General features: G+C 35.0%; 1 protein-coding gene across 3 annotated transcripts in view; it reads right to left on the bottom strand.

Annotated features, from left to right (window-relative positions):
- Positions 1-4,321: 4,321 nt before the first annotated feature.
- Positions 4,322-18,792, bottom strand: part of LOC107838999 — a 35,149-nt gene continuing 20,678 nt past the window's right edge. Inside the window, exons 13-15 of one of the 3 annotated variants that reach the window (XM_016682322.2) lie at positions 14,957-15,637; positions 14,630-14,818; positions 4,322-5,046 (exon numbers count right to left, since the gene is read on the bottom strand). In XM_016682322.2, coding sequence (XP_016537808.1) covers positions 15,040-15,637 — 598 coding nt within the window. In that variant the 3' untranslated portion in view covers positions 4,322-5,046; positions 14,630-14,818; positions 14,957-15,039. Of the gene's footprint in view, positions 5,047-14,506; positions 14,819-14,956; positions 15,638-18,792 lie in introns of those variants that run through there. The other 2 variants (XM_016682323.2, XM_047395345.1) reach the window with 2 other exon arrangements.

The raw sequence follows: 18,792 nt of genomic DNA on the forward strand, positions 1-18,792 counted from the left end.
TTTGACAAAAAGGGGAAACCTATTCCTCGATTCATTGGTCCATATGTGATTTTATGGAAAGTTGGCAATGTTTCTTATGAGTTGGAGTTACCATTTAGCTTAAGTTTGGTTCATCCAGTCTTTCATGTTTCTATGTTGAGGAAGTGTCTTGGTGCTCCTTCTTCGGTTGTCTCTTTGGAAGGATTGGATATTTCGGATTCTTTGTCTTATGAATAGGTCCCGATTGAGCTATTAGATAGACAAGTTCATTGGTTGCAAACCAAGGAATTCAGTTAAGGTTTTATGGAGGAACATAAGGTGGAAAAAGCTACTTGAGAAGCGGAAGAAGACATGAAGTCTAAGTATCCGCATTTGTTTTCTGCTCCTGGGATTTGTGTGGAAGGTATGCGTCTTGAACAGATCTTTATTTCCTGAGTTTGTTAAAGGAAAGATTAACATCTTTGCCTCTTTGTTTTCAAACTTTGTTGAAGGGATATTTGATAATACAAATGACTCTGTGTGTGGTTACCCCTACCTTGTCCTTCATTCGAGGATGAATGTTCCTAGTGGGGGATACTGAAACATCCTGGGTTTTGACCCTTAAAATTTTTTATAGAAATTCGTTCTACAGACCTAATACAACTCATGGGTATGATTTGTATGCTGGGGTACGAGTGTTATGGTCCTATCGTATATTGACCAGTGTTAGTGGGTGGGATGATTTTGGCTACTAGAATAGGTACGACTTAGGGGTATGAGTCGTAGAGCTTGGTACGAGTCGTACCAAGGACTCGTATGGTGGGAAGTATTTGATTCTCCTGGTATTTTATTCTTCCAGGGATACGGGTTATGGGTACAGATCGTATGATGTGGTTATAACTTGGTTAGATGAGTCGTATACTGGATAGTTTTTTATCAAAGGGTTGAGGCTTGGATACGAGTGATGGATACTGATCGTATAGGAGGGTACGACTCATATGGGTCAGTCGTATCCCTGTGACGGGTTTTAAGGGATTTAAGTAGGGGTATTCTGGATATTTCCCTACTTACCCTAACTAGGACCCACAACTTCTAATACACTTTGGAGGCTATTTACCCTATTATTCTATTCATTAACACTTAGAAACTATTCCAAAATATCTCATAATTCTCTCAAGAGCTTTTGGGGCAAGAAGGCTAGGGTTTCATCTTGTGGATTGCTTTGGGGCTCATCTTGGTGATTTCTTGCTATCAATTCTTCGGTATAAGGCATGACTCTCTTCCCTCATTGTAATTTCAACTAAAGGCATTGTTTATATGATTGATTTCATGATTTTACTATTTCATGATTAAGGTTTCCAATTATTATTTGGGGGTTTTGATATTGAATGTTTGGTTATAGTTTCCTATGGTTTTACTTATGCTTTTATATGTATCAATGGTGGATTTAGATAAATGGATTGCATGGCAATGGTTTAATGGTCTTTGGAATTGATTTTGGTTATATTATGCCCCCAAGGTGTTTGATAAAATGCTTAGAAAGATATGTTCATTGCATCGACTTCTTTTAATGAAAATCTTGTATGTTTTAAACTGGATAAAGGATTTATGCATAGTTTAAATGATTTGAAAAGGCTAAAGACTAAATGGTTATGCTTGTGGAGAACATGGAAGTCTCCCAAGTAGATTTAATATGGTAATTGGAAGGGCACCTAAGGTCCCCTTAACCTAAATGGTTTGACTATGGATATTACTTGTAAGTAAGGGATGGTATGACGATACCACTAATATTGGCCTTGGTTAGTAAATTATGTATGATTTGTTTGGACATGATTTTAATTGGACATTAATGGTAGGGTGTGTAGCTAAGTCGTGGAAGGTGGCGGTCCCAGGGGACCAAAATCGAAAACTCATATTTGTTGATATGAGGGGTCTAGATGACCATGTGCGTGTCATATTTTACATTAGGGGATGTACTTGTCATCTCATGGGATATTCCCTGGTCGTGCGGCTACATGCATTGGATCCCTTTCAGCAAGGGGAGTTGAACCCATATGGCCCGTGGGTGGTTAGAACGGCAAAGCCACATAACCCAGGTATAAAGGTTTTAAATGCATGCTAAACCCAATTTTCTTTCCCGGCACTTATATATGTTTGGTTGTATGCATTATGGATGGTTTCACTTGGTTTCATAACTGGCATTATTTTATCCTTATCCTGGGATTCATACTGGCGGTCATTCGCTAACCCCTTCTACTGGCGGCTGTATACCCATGCTATGCAGGAACCGGCCATCCTACCCCTCCTGTTTAGCACACGGATTCGGAATCATCATTTGAACTGAAGTGGTGAGCTTCCATCCTTTTGGAAAGCATCATTTTATGTTATGGATTTATTTCGACACTTTTCTTTTATTTTGGATATTGGTTTTGGCCATGGTTGGGGGCATGTCCCAATCGAATTTGTTTAATCTTTTGGATAGAGGCTTTGTGGTACTTCTGGGGGTTGGTATAGGCAAGATTGGTAGAGGTGTCAGCCTTAGCATTGGTATTGATATTGAGGCTGGCATCATCGGACATGATTTCTCACTATTCCGTCATATTACATTTTGGGATTGATTTTCATATTATGTTTTGGTATTTTCTTTGGTTTATGGTCTGTGGTTTGGTTGGTTTGGTTTGGTATGTTTGGGTGGTTGGTGCGGTACAGTTGGACTCGGTTGGGTCGGTCATGGTTGTGACCCTATCCCAGATTCTTAATGAGAACAATAACTCTATCTTGTTATATATTATAAATTCAGCTCATCTAAGGCTGGATATAGGTGGTTGGGTTGGGTAATAGGGGCAATCCCCAGTCCTGGTTGGACTTGAGATGCCCATTACGACAAGTCCTGGTGTCGAGTTGTGTCACCAATGCTCTTACATATGGAGCACTTATTTTTCTTGATGGAAATGATTCTCAGACTCCACGCCTCCTCTTATATAGCCTTCTTCCCTCCAAAAGCTCAGCAAGAACAACCCAAGAATATTCAGGAGGCACCGAATTAATATTCTCAAAATATGCCATTATATCTTTCCACTAAATAATATGGATATGTGTACTCATAAATTCGAGTTCCATATCGTGCATCATATTGGGCTCAAAGCGCTTCCATAGCACGTGGACAACGTATTTGGTCAAAGTCAAAAACTCTACATGTACAAGATTTTCATTGAAGATCAACCATGACAACATCATCATGACCGTCGAACTGAACTTGTAATTTGCTATTTGATGAGCCAATAACTTATTCCCCAAACTGAGGTTCTTTGATATTTGTTTTTCAATTTCTGGAACAACTCTATTTCTTGAGTTCACAAACTGCATACGGCTTTTGTGAAAAAAATTGGCATACCTCTTGATTATTTCATTAAGTAGCACCACAATAAAAAATTCTCTTTCAACGCCAAACATTGAATCCATGAATTCAATTATGTTTGATGTCATAATACTATACCTATACAAAAAATCACTTAGCACGACATATAATATTATAATAAACATGTAACTTAAACAAGACATTAAATTTGTAACAATGTACCTATTTTCGGATAAATATCTGGCTCCATCTCTCGAAACCGACACGTTAGAGATCCCATATCTGATTGAAATAGTCAAAAAAACTCAATTGTATCATATGCTTTAGTTGCTCTATAAAAAGAGACACAACCCTTTCGTTGTGATAGTGTTTTCGAATATTTTCTCCAAGATGCGTCATGCAACAACCAAAGTGGCCTAAAGGGTAGAAAATTGAACCCATCTTTTGGATACTTGGATTCCTATTCAAAATTATACACAACTCATCTGTATCGTCTACACAGCTTCGCATTTAGTCAAAAAAAATATGCATATGAGGAATCACATTCCTTGTCCACTACGCAAAAAGCGATAGAAAAAATGTGATTATTTGCATTCTGTGCCATTGTAGCTAACAAAAATCCTTGATACTTGATCCTTAAGAAAGTCCTGTCGACGGCTATGACTTTTCTCAAATATTGAAAACCAAGAATCCAAGCACCATAGGATACAAAAAATTACTTTAACCTTCCATTTCCATCAACATGCAACACCATCTTACTTTCGGAATTTGTGGACTCAAGCATGTAATGGTAGGCATCAAAGATTGTTGTTCATATGTCCCCCTAACCAACGACTTGAAAATCCTCATGGTCATATAAATCTTCTAATAACTGACCGTAAAATCCAATTTTGTACGAAGTTATTGGTCATATCACTTGTAGAAGGGTCTTTGTCATTGGAAAATCTCTTTGGAAAATATTTACCAAGGACCTTTGTCGTGGCGTGAGGATTATGACTCGTAATATGCTCTGAACCACATGTGATACTTTTCATAAACTCTAATGACGAATCTGTCAGAACTTAAGTATTTCATAGCCCTCAACCACTATTTACAGTCCAGATGAGCACAACTAAAACAATAAACATTTCCCGAACTAATCACTTTATTTAGTCAAAAAAAAATTCAAACCAGCAATATACAAAGAAGTAGCTAGTTCATCCTTATTCTTGAATGTCATTCCCTTGTAAAAACCAGTCTAGTCATCTTGAAGATTGTCCAACTGTCTTGATTGAGAAGAACTGTCCACTGTATTGCTTGCAATAATGGGTGTAGGTGTTTGATCATCATCTAAACTATTCATGTCCAAATCATCCAATTAATCATCAAACATATCTTGTTGTTCGTTTTTTACAGTCTGATTCTCATTCTCTATCGATTTTTCAACCACGCACACCCTTAACATCAGCCTAGATTAATTACTCAGATAAGCACGCAACCGAACCTGATCGATTATCTTGAAAGGTCGTACTCTCTGATTTTCAAAGGAGTTTTGCATGAAGCTGATAACAAGTTCTTTCGATTGACAAATTAGTCCATTCACCATACAAAACATCACTTCGAACTGTCATTGCTATCGTCTCTAACATTTCACCCTCTTTCCAATGCCAAATATATCGATTGTTCTTCTCGATCCATTCACCATGACAATTCACCCCTATTGTTATTATTGATTCCGCCATTAGTGGTACCTAAAGACAGACATTTGCTAAAAAAGTTAATAATAATATTATAATAAAGTTAATAATGATTGTATAGTATATACAATAACATAAAGAATTATATACACTACATTATCATTACCAATGTTGCAACAGATGGGATGTATATTAGATTAAGCTTAAGATTTTTTTTCTCGAAATAGTAACATGAATCCCAATAGATAAGTTATATGTTGCAACATGTGAGTAATAAGTTGCAACAGATGAGTGATTTGTTGCAATAGATGACTCAACTATTGAAAATCATGTTACAATACAATAGAACCTGAAGTTGATTTCAACAAATGAGTCATCTATTATAACAGTGAGTAATCTATTGCAATAGATGACTGATCTGTTATATCATATCACTCACATGTTGGGATTCATGTTACAGAACTATAGAACCTAAAGTTGATTCTAACAGATGAGTCATCTGTTGCAACAAGTGAGCAATTTATTGCAAAAGACTCTATTTATCGAAACAGATAACTCATTTATTGGGGTTCATGTTACAGTACTTTAGAACCTGAAGTTGATTCCAACAGATGAGTTATCTGTTACAACAGATCACTCGTCTGTTGCAATAGATTACTCACCTGTGCAATAGATGACTCATATGTTGGAATCGGCTTCAAGTTCTATGGTTTTGTAATATGAATCCCAATAGGAAAGTCATATGTTGTGACAGATGTGTCATTTGTTCAACAGATGACTAATCTGTTGCTACAGATGACTCATCTGTTGGATTCATGTTCAGGTCTTATCCATTATTGAAAAACCAAAAGTAGCATTGTACATTGATGAGAAATTCAACTAAAAATCATAATTTAACTTACCAAAATCACCTATGAAGTAATGCCTAGGTAATATATGATCAAAATTAACAGTAGCAGCGGTAACAACAACAATGGTCAACAACAAGAAGAAGATAGTGATAATGAAGAAGATGATCATGAATAAAGCAAGCAAAGCAGCAACAAGAAGCAATGAACAATAATAAAGCGAAGAAAGAGAAAACAACAATAAATGTGAAAAGAGAGAAACACACGTTTCCCCCCTTCTTTTCTAGTTATATTAGGATAATGGATCAAAATGTAAATTAAAAAACTTGTAGGTTATTCTCAACTTTCTTAATCAATAATCAAATAATTGTCACCTACAGTCAATTATTAAAACTTGAGTCACCTACACCCCATTTTCAAACTCTTTTATCACCTTTAACTCAAAACTCCTACTCACTGTCCAAAAAGAAATTGGACTTCGTCCATAGTGTCACTGTGCAAGGGATAATTTTTTATTTTAAAAAAAAATTAAGAATAAATGACATGGCATAACAACAATGAATTCATATTGGCTTAGATTGGCCAATTCTTTTTGGCATCAAATGTCCAATTTCAATATTTCTGGCCATTTGATACTAGAAAAATTCTTTTTTTCTCTCTCCTCGTTTAAAATTTATTTTAATTATTTAATATTTCTCTTTTTTTTTTTAAAACATATTTGTTGAGTTTTTATCCCCAAAATTCACTTAATTATGCTTTTTATTTAAAATACATTTCAATTTTAAAATACTTTCTCTCTATCCATTTAAAATATATTTTAAATTTTAAAATATTTTCTCTATATTCATTTTAAATACATTTTAATTTTAAATATCTTTTCTCTCTCTTCTTAATGAAAAGAGAAAAGACATGATTTCCCCCCTAAATTTGGTCGCTCAACTCACTTTAGCACTTAAACTAAACTTCTATTTATTTACCCCCTTAACATCTTTAAAGTGTATTATTTTTATCCTTCAAAACTGAATACCACTCTCACAGCGGAGAGTGTGTTACACTCGCCTACACATCAACATCACATCAATGCCACGTCATTACCACGTAAGAAATTACTATTTTTCTAAAGGAAATTTAATCCCCCATACATTATTTTTATATATTTTTAAAAAAAAGAAAAGAAAAAATATGTATGTACTATTTATATATATATAGGCACCCCCCACCCCCCATTTTTTTCTTCTTCACACACCCCACCCCATCCGCCCACCCCGCCCTCTCTACGTTTTCTCCTCTTCCAGCCCTCACCCCTACCCGGGAAACGGAAGCCCCACCCCTCCTCCTCTTCCAGCGCCCCACCTCCCTAGTTTTTCAATTGAATCTCAATCGTTTTTTAAAAAAAAAAAAATAAAGTCAAAAAAAACTTCATTTTTTTAAGAAGACAGGTGAGTCTTCTTCTTCCATAGTCTTGGACCAAAGCAAACATAGTGGATAAATTGCAAATATAATTTTGATTGTGAGGGCTGAAGATTTGGTTTTGAAACAACATAATCGCTATGATGATCTCAGACCAATCACATAGTTTGTTAATTATGGTTTCCAAAATCAGAAAAAAGCAAAGCCAAAAAAAAACTTCATTTTTTTTCAAAGCTTTCAGCTGAAGGGTGTTTTTTTTTCTTTTTTTTGGTATAAGAATGTTGAATTATTACATCTTAATTATTACATCTTGTGTCTGATTAATTACCATCTTAAAAGTGTTGATGGAGAATGTGTAAGATTGTTAATGGGGAAATTAATGGTTAAAGAAAATGGGTGAAGTTGTTAATGGAGAAATTAATGGTTGAAGAAAATGGATGAGATTGTTAATGGAGGAATTGATGGTTTAAAGAAAATGAGTATTATTGTTCTTGATCAATTGGAGAAGAAAAGAGTGTAGGATGTGGGTGTGAGTTGCCATGAGGGGGGTGGGGGGGGTGGAGCACTGAAGAAGAAGGATATTTTTTTAATGTATATTAAAATAAAAAGTGGGATTATATTAGTTTTTAATTAAAAAGACACGGTTTTTTTTTCTTTTTAATAAATAAACGCGCCCCTTTTTTATAAAAAAAAATCACGTCAGCTTTAGAGGTCAAACAAATACACTTTAAAAATGTTAAGGAGGTAAATAAACAGAAATTAAGTTTAAATGCTAAAATGAGTCTGGAGGACAAGTTCAGGGGGAAAAGATGACCTCTCTCTAATGAAAACTATTTTAAACTTCTCTCCAGAATTTTTTCCCCATCTTTCTTCCTATAATCACACCATAAACCATAATTATCTTCATCACATATCCACAAAATCTTCAATAAGCTTTTAAATATTACTATATTTGGAAAAAAGAATTCATCAATTTTTTAGATTTTTTACTGAAAAATTATAAAGAATATACAAATTGTGAAGGATTGATATCATATAATTATCGTTATCTACGTATACAAATAATAAGAATGTATTCATTGTAACACATACATTGAGTAAGTCAACTTTAAGTACACATACATATATATAAATGTATACACATTCAATTTAAGATAGACAATTTTATAATGTGATTTAGTTTTTATCCAATAATATAAAATGGTGTTCATGTATGCAATAAGCATATGTATAAGTTCGATTAAGCATGTGAATTATTTTTAGATACATGTGATTCTTGTATTTATAAATAAAAGAAACATTGTTAATTTAATATAAATTATTTATCATAGACATAATGAAATTAATATAAAATAGATAAACTATGTTGTAAACTTTAATTCATACATTGATAACTTATATATATTTATTTGCATTAAATTGCAGCAAAAAATAAATAAAAGAAAAACATTAAGGAGCGAGAGAGAGAATGAGTGACAAAGTAACAAAGAGGGAGAGAGATGGAAGGAGAAAAGAATAGAGAGACCGTGTATGTAATTTTATGGGGAAAAGGTGTAAAAAATATTTATACTTTGGCAAAATTTGTAGTTACGCATCCTGAACTTTGCAGAGGTCCTATGATCCCCATAGATTATTTTTTACCGTATTTAACTAATATATATTTGACACTTGGGTCACTGCATGCATTTCATGATATTGAGTGCATAAGAAAAAAATGTTTGATAAAGGACAAATATATGCCAGTTAAATATGGTAAAAAATAGTCTAGAGGGGTCATAGGACCCCCGCAAAGTTCAGGATGCGTAACTATAAATTTCGCCTAAGTACAGATATTTTTCGCACATTTTTTCCATAAAATTGCATACACGATCTCTCTATTCTTGAGCTAATCCATTGATGTAAGCTGTAAATGATGAACCCATTTCGCTAAGTCCTGGATTTCATCTTATTCTAGAGGTCTAATTAGGTGCCACATGTCAAATGACGTGGCATGCCAAGTGCCGTGGTATGTGAAGTCAAGTGAAGGAGCCAATAGAATCATGTCACATGTTAAAATGATGCAGTATGCCCAACCTAATCCAATGCCAATAAAAACATCTCATGTGTGCAAGTTAATGTGTTTCAATCCATCAAATATGATCATGTCACTTCAATCTGATTGGTTGAAAAGGAACCAAGAATTCTAACAAGAAGTAGGAGAGAGCTCGTGGATCAAACACAACAAATTTCTCTACAAACTACAAATCAAGCATTCAAGTTCATATACAACTCAAGATCAAGATGTTTATTCAAGATCAAGCTCAAAGGCCCTTGAATCCAATTTCATAAGTCAAGAATAAATTCATCAAATTTACAAATTAAGTTCAAATTCAAGATCAGGCTTAAAGCCCTTGAATTTATATTTGAAAAGGCACATAAAAAGATTCATAGATATCGTAACGTATTGAAATCAACAAAATGATTGTTGCAATATTTTTCTTGTCCTGACTATAATTTTCTTGACGTGAATTTTATTGTCTACAATATTCTTTGTAACGTGGGGTAGGACATATATATGACATGACAAGCATACATAAGACTGATGCATGCATGCCAATCCGAGCTCAAGGGTTCAAGAGCTTTGCATCAAGTAACTATTTCGAAAGCTTAAAAAAATCTTGGAATGAAAGCTTAAAGCTCAAAAACCTGCTAAAATGAAAGTACAAGACTCCACATAGAGGAATACTTGGAGCAGGGAGAAGGAATCACTAGCGATGTAAGATCCTAAGCTTGATGTGACCATAAATGAAGGAGTGCAATCGTAAATCAAGTCACATTCAGCTGAAAATTCAAGGCTCACTATCTAGAGCAATAAAACACTTGCCAACGCAAAAAAGAGTGAGACGCCTCAAGCTACATCATATACGATACGAGCAATTTGTTTTGGGTTGTTCTTGCACTTATCAGAGTGCCACTTTTAGGCATTTTTGTAATAGTTAAGTTGGATTATAAATAAATGAGAATAACTCATTTGAACTTGGATTATTTTGAAGAATTATGGATATTCACTTGAATACTAATGCTCTTGAAAGAGTTAAGGTCGATCAAGGTCATTGTTACTTGACATTATTGATGGGATTGCTTGCTCGAGGGATCATTCCTCTAAAGATAGTCTTATATAGAGGATATATCTCTTGAGGTTAATCTTATGATTTGGTGCTTGCTTTTGATTTTTTTACTAGAAAATAGTGAAAATTATCTTGTATATACTTATTAAATTGTTTATTACAAGTTATAGCAATATTTTTTCATAATCATTCAATTAAAGATTTAATTGCAAGTTATAACAATTTTAAAAAAAAAAATTCTAAAAAAAATCATTTATTAATATTTATTAGTCAAATTATCTCCTATTTTTTAATATTTAATAGTCTACCTCTCCATAGTAGTAACTCTTTGATAATTATGGTAACAATAAATTTTAATTTCAATAATTATCTTAATTTATGGAATAAGTAAATTTTTGTGTAAAAGTTTTCCCCATTTAATAGGATTCCTACTTTACAGCAATTAAATGATTTCACTTTATTCATATACACAAGGTTCTATTTTTCCCTAGTTAATTCAAACTTCTTTTATTCAAATACTTTCAGTTCAAGAAGAAACAAGAAAAAATACAATAACTAACAAAGAAAAGAAAACAATGTGAAATCAACGAGAATAGATTTCGATTTTTTTAATTATATATATACGGTATACTGATGATGAAAACAACTTTTTCACCAATTTATTAATTTATTTTTTCAAACTACAACATATGCTAAGATTGCGATCAAGAGTTAAATGTTATTGTATATCAATAATTAGATATTTCTACTCTGAATAGTTGTCACTTTAGAGTATATTTCAAAGAATAATATAGTGAAAATTATCTTGTACATACTTATTAGATTGTTTCGTGTATGAATTCTGTGTAAAATCAATATTAAATATTGATATTCCATTCAAGGTTCATTACCAATTTATATACTCATTTCATTATTACATAAAGTAGAGATATTACCTACAAAATTCTCAATAACACATTTTGCTAAAGACCCAATCTTTGAAAAAATATATTACCTGATGCCTAAAATATCATATTACATACGAAATTATCATTTATATATAATTTCCTCAAAATCAATCAAAATCCTCCACAGAAATTGGCAAAAGTCCTATGAATTTCACATACAATACTCAAATTGCTATTTCATATCAATTTGAAGGGATACAGTCTAGACTTAAAATACCAAAAAAATTTGAAAGATTTGAATTGGAAACATAGATGTTTGTTGATATGTTGCAGGAACAAGTATGAAAGAATTCAAAAGAAGTTAAAGAAGAAATACGTGTGTTTTAAAAAGGAAAAAGAAAACGTTTGAGAAATTGCAGGGTGTGATTAGTATCTCTTATTAGCTGTCATCTATTTTAAAGAAAAAGATTATTTATTTTTGTTATACACAATTTGTTATTTCCTTATTTGATTTGTGTTTGTTTGATTTTTTATAAATCAAAAAATCTATTTTTATTACCTTTTTTTAGATAAAAATTACTACAAATTGCAAACTAAAAAGATTTGCTGCATCAAACAATCTAATGATGTATGTTTAGATTCTTTTTTCCTAGAAAATATTAACTTTAAGATAGCAGTTATCATCTATTAGTTCATTGTGTCTTTCTACTTTCTTTTATTTCTTGATCTTAGAATTTAGGATTTCTTTTTATTTCGGGACGATATTACTAGGAAGAAAGCGTAGCTTCATTTTTCATATACGCGTTTTGATATGCTAGGCATATTATCTATGCTTTATTGATGGTTTTGTTGGAATCAAAAATGATAGGACGCCATGCGGAAGCTATTAATTACAAATAATCGTGGTGGTGATTCAAAAGACACATAAAACAATGCTAAAAAGCTTAATATTATTATATAATTTGACAGATTTGCCTACATATAAAACATAATATTAAAAACATAAGAACTAATGAGAGAAAATCTTCCCCTAAACAACACTCTTAATGACCACATCATCAATGCTATTATGTTTTGAAATAAGAAAAAGCACCTTCAATTTATAGAAGTACAAAATCTTTCCTCAAAAAAAGATATCAGCCAAATATTAAAAAGAATAATATTTTTCTAACAAGAAAAATAAATGATTATGTTATTGCTTTCATTAAAAAAAAAAAAAAGTAAAACTCAAATTTGGTAAAAAAAATCAAAACAAAAACCCTACTAAATCTCTCCTTTTTGACTTATTTTCTTGACAATGGCATAATCTTCATTCTTCACATAATCTTCATCTTTGTAACTTGTCATGATTAAAATAAAACTTAAAGTATTATGATTAAAATTAATATTTTATTTTTATTTTAAAAATGCAGCAACAACAATGTTGAAATATATTTTAAACTTCTTTTCCACATGTAGCTGGACAAAATCTTTATCATCAAATTTGTTACATATTGATTTGAACCAGTCTTCAATCTCGTTTTACCAAACCGTTATACCATTGAACCGTAAGACCCATAGGATCATTGGCTTTGATACAATTTATTGAAATCAAAATAGATAGGGAGTCATGCAAAAGCTATTTGTTGCAAACAATCGTGATGATAATTCAAAAGACACATAAAACAATACTAAAAAGCTTAATATTATTATATGATTTGGCAAATTAACCTACATAAAAAATCTAATATGAAAAATATAAAAACTATCGAGAGAGAAAATCTCCTCCTAAACAGCACTCTTAAGCCCCGTTTAACCATGAAAATCATAATTTTCCAAAGTTAAAGTTGGAGTTGAAGTTGGGATTGTGTTTTGTCATGAATATAAATTTGAATTGCTTTTAAAATTTTGTGAGAAAAATAGGAGTGAAAAAAGTAAAAACAAGTTTTACTTGTTTTCACTTTTCCAAATACAATTTCAAGTTGTATTTGGAATTCTCATTTCACTAAAGTGAAATGATTTTTCGAAAAAAAGTAAATAATTTTCATGCCCAAATGGTTGTAAATGCTATTATCTCTTGAAATAAGGAGAATCATCCTCAATTTACAAAAATACAAAATCTTTCCTCCCAGAAAAAAATAGCCAAATATGAAAGAGAATGAAAAGTAAAAGTAATTATTGTATTACTTTAATTTTCTTTCAAAGAAAATTAAAACTCAAATTTGATTAGAAAATCAAGACAAAAATCCTAATAATTTTTTACTAGTTTACATAGTAAAAAAGCATGATTTATCTTGTAACCGTCGAAGTTAATATATCGATAGTCAACAATATCATCAATAAAAGATTAATGTGTGATGAGATGACGCTAGCATTTGCCAATTGCGGGCCGTACTTGGTTAACCCACAATCGAGTAGCGACCACAGTGGTTTGACTGGTGATACAGTGACGAAGTGATGTTCACTATAAATGGTCAATTGAAACACATAATTCAATACCAATAACGAGCTCTATGGACGAGCTGTGCTAAAACAAGATATCTCTTATTACAACTACTATGTAACCAGATATAATAATTGCGTAGATTTGGAAGTGAGTATTTTCAATAAAATTGAGTTGTTGCATTCGCAGGAGTGCACTAGAGATCATACAAGTTGATTGGGCAATTGATAGGTAGGTGTTCATTTTGGTCGATCTCTTGAAATACATAATTCAATACAAGTATGGTGTGCCCTATGGAAGATGCGTTGCTACACATAGGTAAGATCACGAGGTAACTCTTGTTACAATCACCCTGGACAGACTAATAAAAGGCAATTGATTGAGCTATTGACGGGATATTGTGTCCGTAGGACAATCTATTGAAACGACTGATTGAATGCAGGTAACAGCAGGCCTTGTGGATGGTATATTAAAACACAAATGACATTGGGACTTTTAGATGATTGATCATGTATATTATCACTGCCAACATAATAATTGCACAAATTTGGAAGTGGGTATTTTCAATACACCTTCGACAGTACTTTGTCGTCAATGATATTTCCATGGAAGGTTCTACAAACCCAGATACTTCATGCACCGGGCTGAGCAGGCAGTGAAATCATGGAAGGTTCTACAAGCGCTTATGCATCTCTTGTTCGAATATACTGCATTTAACAACTTTATCATAATTTTATGTTCTACTATTTTAGTTTATTCCGAAGAGCATCTTGGTAATTATTATTTTATTAGTTGATCGATCTAGCTGGCAGCTAGATGGAAGTGATAAGTGGACCAAATTAAGTGAATAGGACTTGAATAGGAACTTGTACCAGTGAAAGGAGTTGAACTTACTTGCGGTAAGCATTAGGAAACCTATACCAAATTCGAGACAGGAAACATACCTCAAATCAGCTTACATACCTTTGTCCACAACGATAGTTGGGCAGCATATAAAATGATCCAAAATACATCTGTAACCAGATGGCTTCTGGTTAAAACCTTTGTCTAGCATCCAGACCTCACACTAAAGAAGTGAAGAGGAGTATAGTTACGGAAATGAACAAAGGTTAATCATGATGTTACTGTCCAAAGGCCAACCACTCTACATATCTGTACCAACAAAGCCAACAGATATTGCAAATTAGATCCTAAAATACCTATGTATTTTATAAGTTGCAGAGACCTATATATTTCCATCATCTATAGGGATATAAGAAAGTTACAACAAGACAAGTTGATACAAAGTACCTATTCAAAAGGAAACAGGAGCCTGATTGATCACCTACATTGATGTATGTGCAATTCCATTTACAAGTTTACCAACATTACTCTCAATGAACTCTTTTTCGCTTGAGATAATAACCATCTCTACAATCTTCATAAGAGCCGCTGCTCATCCTTTTCCTGTTGCCACGTACCTCATCAGTGGAGTGTCTTGCATGGTGCCTGGAGTGCTTTGCATCATGCCCAAAACCCCTCTCTTTGAATCGTGCTTTCTGATGCACAGGTGAACTAAGTTCTAGTGCAGAACTTGGGTGATGTTTCTGATGAGAGCCTCTTACATGACAATCAACTCCATGTTTACGATCAGAAACTTGATAGTGATCCAAAGTAGAATCACATTCATGGCGCTTTCTTGAGTCCCGACTATGGTGTTGATGACTTTCTCTCCTACGCCTATCAGAACTACTAGGAAACCCATCATTAGACTTCTCAGAGTGCCGAGACACCTTATCTCTACTACCAGATGAGGAATGGCGGCTTTTCTCCCTTCTTTTCTCAACATGGAGGTGCTTTCTGTGTCTTTTTCGAACAAAGCTATCATCAGAACTGTACAGTTCTCTCTCCTTTTGTAACTTTCCGGTTGCTTCTCGGTCATTTTTTGGGTAATGCTCTTTAAAGGTGGTCTCGGGTTGGCAATTTTGCCCTCTGTACAAGGGTATTTTGATTAAAATTATAGCATAATCAGACTACTGCTACATGAAAAAGAACGTAAATGAACAGAAAATTATACAAGGATGAGAAAGTGGACGCAGGGTAAAGGCAAAAGGAAAATGGCAAGTACTGAAATGAAACTCACTAATGTGTCCTAAATTCTCAACTTACTCCAGAGAAGGAGAAAGGAAATAACAAAGCTCTTCAAAGGAAGCGTGAATAATTATCTAGCATACATTATGTTGTGCCAAAACTATAGAGTGGCAGAAGGAAAGCATTAGAGTACTTGGTGTTGGGCCAGTTCCTTATATAGTAGACCCGACTTAATTGTAATTTGTTAACATTTACTATAGCCCAATACTGGTACCCGGCCCAATATGTATGTATATATAATACTTGTACTTCAGTAAAGTTGACTGAACAGGACAAAAGGAATAACGATATTTTTTCTCATCTTCTCTCTCTTCGTCTCTTTTACATTTGGGTTTCCACCATTGTTGAACCTGCTTCATGGTCAAGCTTCGAATCCAACATGGTATCAGAGCACGGATATAGGAAGATCTGGACCTTGATAGTTCGACAGGTAGTACCCTTGCCGGCAATTTCGGAGCTTCTCAAATTCTTCGGAGATTCTCGAATTCGAAGCTTTTGAAAATTTCTACGTGGCTTTCAGCAAAAATGGTTTTTTTTCTTCTATTCTTTTGATAGCTGAAGAAAGCTGGTAATATTCATAAATCTCAATACATATTTTGTGTACAATTACTGGTTCACTATATGCTTCCGCACTCAACGGTTCCTGTTCACCTTCTTTGATATTAGCTTTATTTTGGTGTATTGTTGTTGTGATTGTACAAATGGGCACTCATGTTAACGATGTGGTCAACGGAAGTCCTTCTTCCACAGAGGGATTCACAGAATTTAATGTTGATCCCTCACATCCTTTTTATGTTCACCCATCTGATAGCAGCCCTGGACTTCAATTAGTTAGTATTGCATTTAATGGCACTGGATTCATTGTGTGGAGAAGCACTATGATTACTTCTTTGCCTGCCAAGAACAAATTAGGACTTGTTGATGGTAGAATTGCCCAGCCAGATGTACACTCTCCATATTATCCCTTTTGGGAAAGAAGCAACCATATGGTTAAAGCCTGGATCATAAACTCCCTTAGTAGAGAAATAGCTATAAGTGTCATGTGCTTAGGTACTACTACAACAACAACAAAAAACCCAGTGTATTCCCACCTAGTGGGGTCGGGGGGTAAGATGTACGCAGTCCATACCTCTACCTCTAAAGAAGTAGAAAGGCTGTTTCCGATAGACCCCCGGCTCAAGTCACGAGATACCACACAAACTCATAGTACAGCACAGAACTAGATTACATAACATAAATACGGCACCCATAAGTATTAGAAAACAGAGGAAAGCACATAGATTCGTAATAAAACATGGAACACGGAATCATAACAAGAATAAAACCCCCCACCAAGTAATTCCCTACACTAGCGACCCAAACCGGCCCTAGTCTTCTGCCCTAATTCGCGTCCTCCAGACCTTCCTATCTAGGGTCATGTCCTCGGTGAGCTGTAACTGCTCCATGTCCCGCCTAATCACCTCACCCCAGTACTTCTTCGGCCTACCCCTACCCCGCTTAAAACCATCCAACGCTAGCCTCTCACACCTACGAACCGGGGCATCCATGCCCCTCCTCTTCACGTGTCCGAACCATCTCAATCGGGCTTCCCGCATCTTACACTCCACTGGAGTCACACCAACCTTCTCCCGGATAGTCTCATTCCGAACTCTATCCCCTCTAGTTAGCCCACACATCCAGCGCAACATCCGCATTTCTGCCACCTTCATTTTTTGGATGTGGGAATTCTTAACTGGCCAACACTCCGCTCCATACAACATGGCCGGACGGACTACCACCCTGTAGAATTTGCCTTTCAGCTTGGACGGCACCTTCTTATCACACAACACCCCCGACGCGAGCTTCCACTTCATCCATCCCGCCCCAATACGGTGCGAGACATCCTCGTCAATCTCACCGTTACTCTGGATCACGGACCCGAGATACTTGAAACTATCCCTCTTACATACCTCCTGTGATTCCAGCTTCACTACTACCTCATTCTCCCGCCTCACGTCATTAAACTTGCATTCCACATACTCTGTCTTGCTTCTGCTCACCCTGAACCCTTTAGACTCAAGAGTTTGCCTCCACACCTCTAATTTGTCATTCACACCCCCTCGAGTCTCATCTATCAGAACTACATCGTCTGCAAAAAGCATACACCAAGGCACCTCCCCTTGAATGCGCCGTGTCAACACATCCATCACCAACGCAAACAAAAAGAGACTAAGAGTAGATCCCTGATGCAATCCTGTCAAGACAGTGAAATGCTCTGAGTCTCCTCCCGTCGTCCTCACCTGAGTTTTCGCTCCATCATACATATCCTTAATTGCTCTGATATATGCCAGTGGTACTCCACTCACCTCCAAGCATCTCCAAAGCACCTCCCTGGGGACTTTGTCGTAAGCCTTCTCCAGGTCGATAAATACCATGTGCAGGTCCTTCTTCCTTTCCCTATATTGTTCCACCAACCTCCGCACCAGGTGAATTGCCTCCGTCGTCGAGCGGCCAGGCATAAATCCAAACTGGTTTTCCGAAATAGACACTATCCGTCTCAGCCTCACCTCGACCACTCTCTCCCAAATCTTCATAGAGTGACTCAATAACTTAATCCCCCTATAGTTATTGCAACTCTGGATGTCACCCTTATTCTTATAGAGAGGGATCATGGTACTCCACCTCCAAGCCTCGGGCATCTTTGCCATCTTGAAGATTTCATTAAACAATCCAGTCAACCACCTTACACCAGCCTCTCCAACGAACTTTCAAAACTCCACCGGTATCTCGTCCGGCCCCGTCGCCCTACCCCTTCGCATCCTGCGAACAGCCTCTCTAACCTCTTCTACCTTAAAACGTCTACAGTAGCTAAAATCCCGACACTCCTCTGAGTGCTCCAGTTCCCCTAACACAATAGCTCTATCCCCTTCGTCATTCATGAGCCTATGAAAGTACCGACTGCCATCTATTCTTAATGTGGCCGTCCTCCACCAACACTCTATCGTCCTCCCCCTTAA

The sequence above is a fragment of the Capsicum annuum genome, chromosome 8 (genome assembly GCF_002878395.1).
Source record: "Capsicum annuum cultivar UCD-10X-F1 chromosome 8, UCD10Xv1.1, whole genome shotgun sequence".
Lineage (NCBI taxonomy): Eukaryota > Viridiplantae > Streptophyta > Magnoliopsida > Solanales > Solanaceae > Capsicum > Capsicum annuum.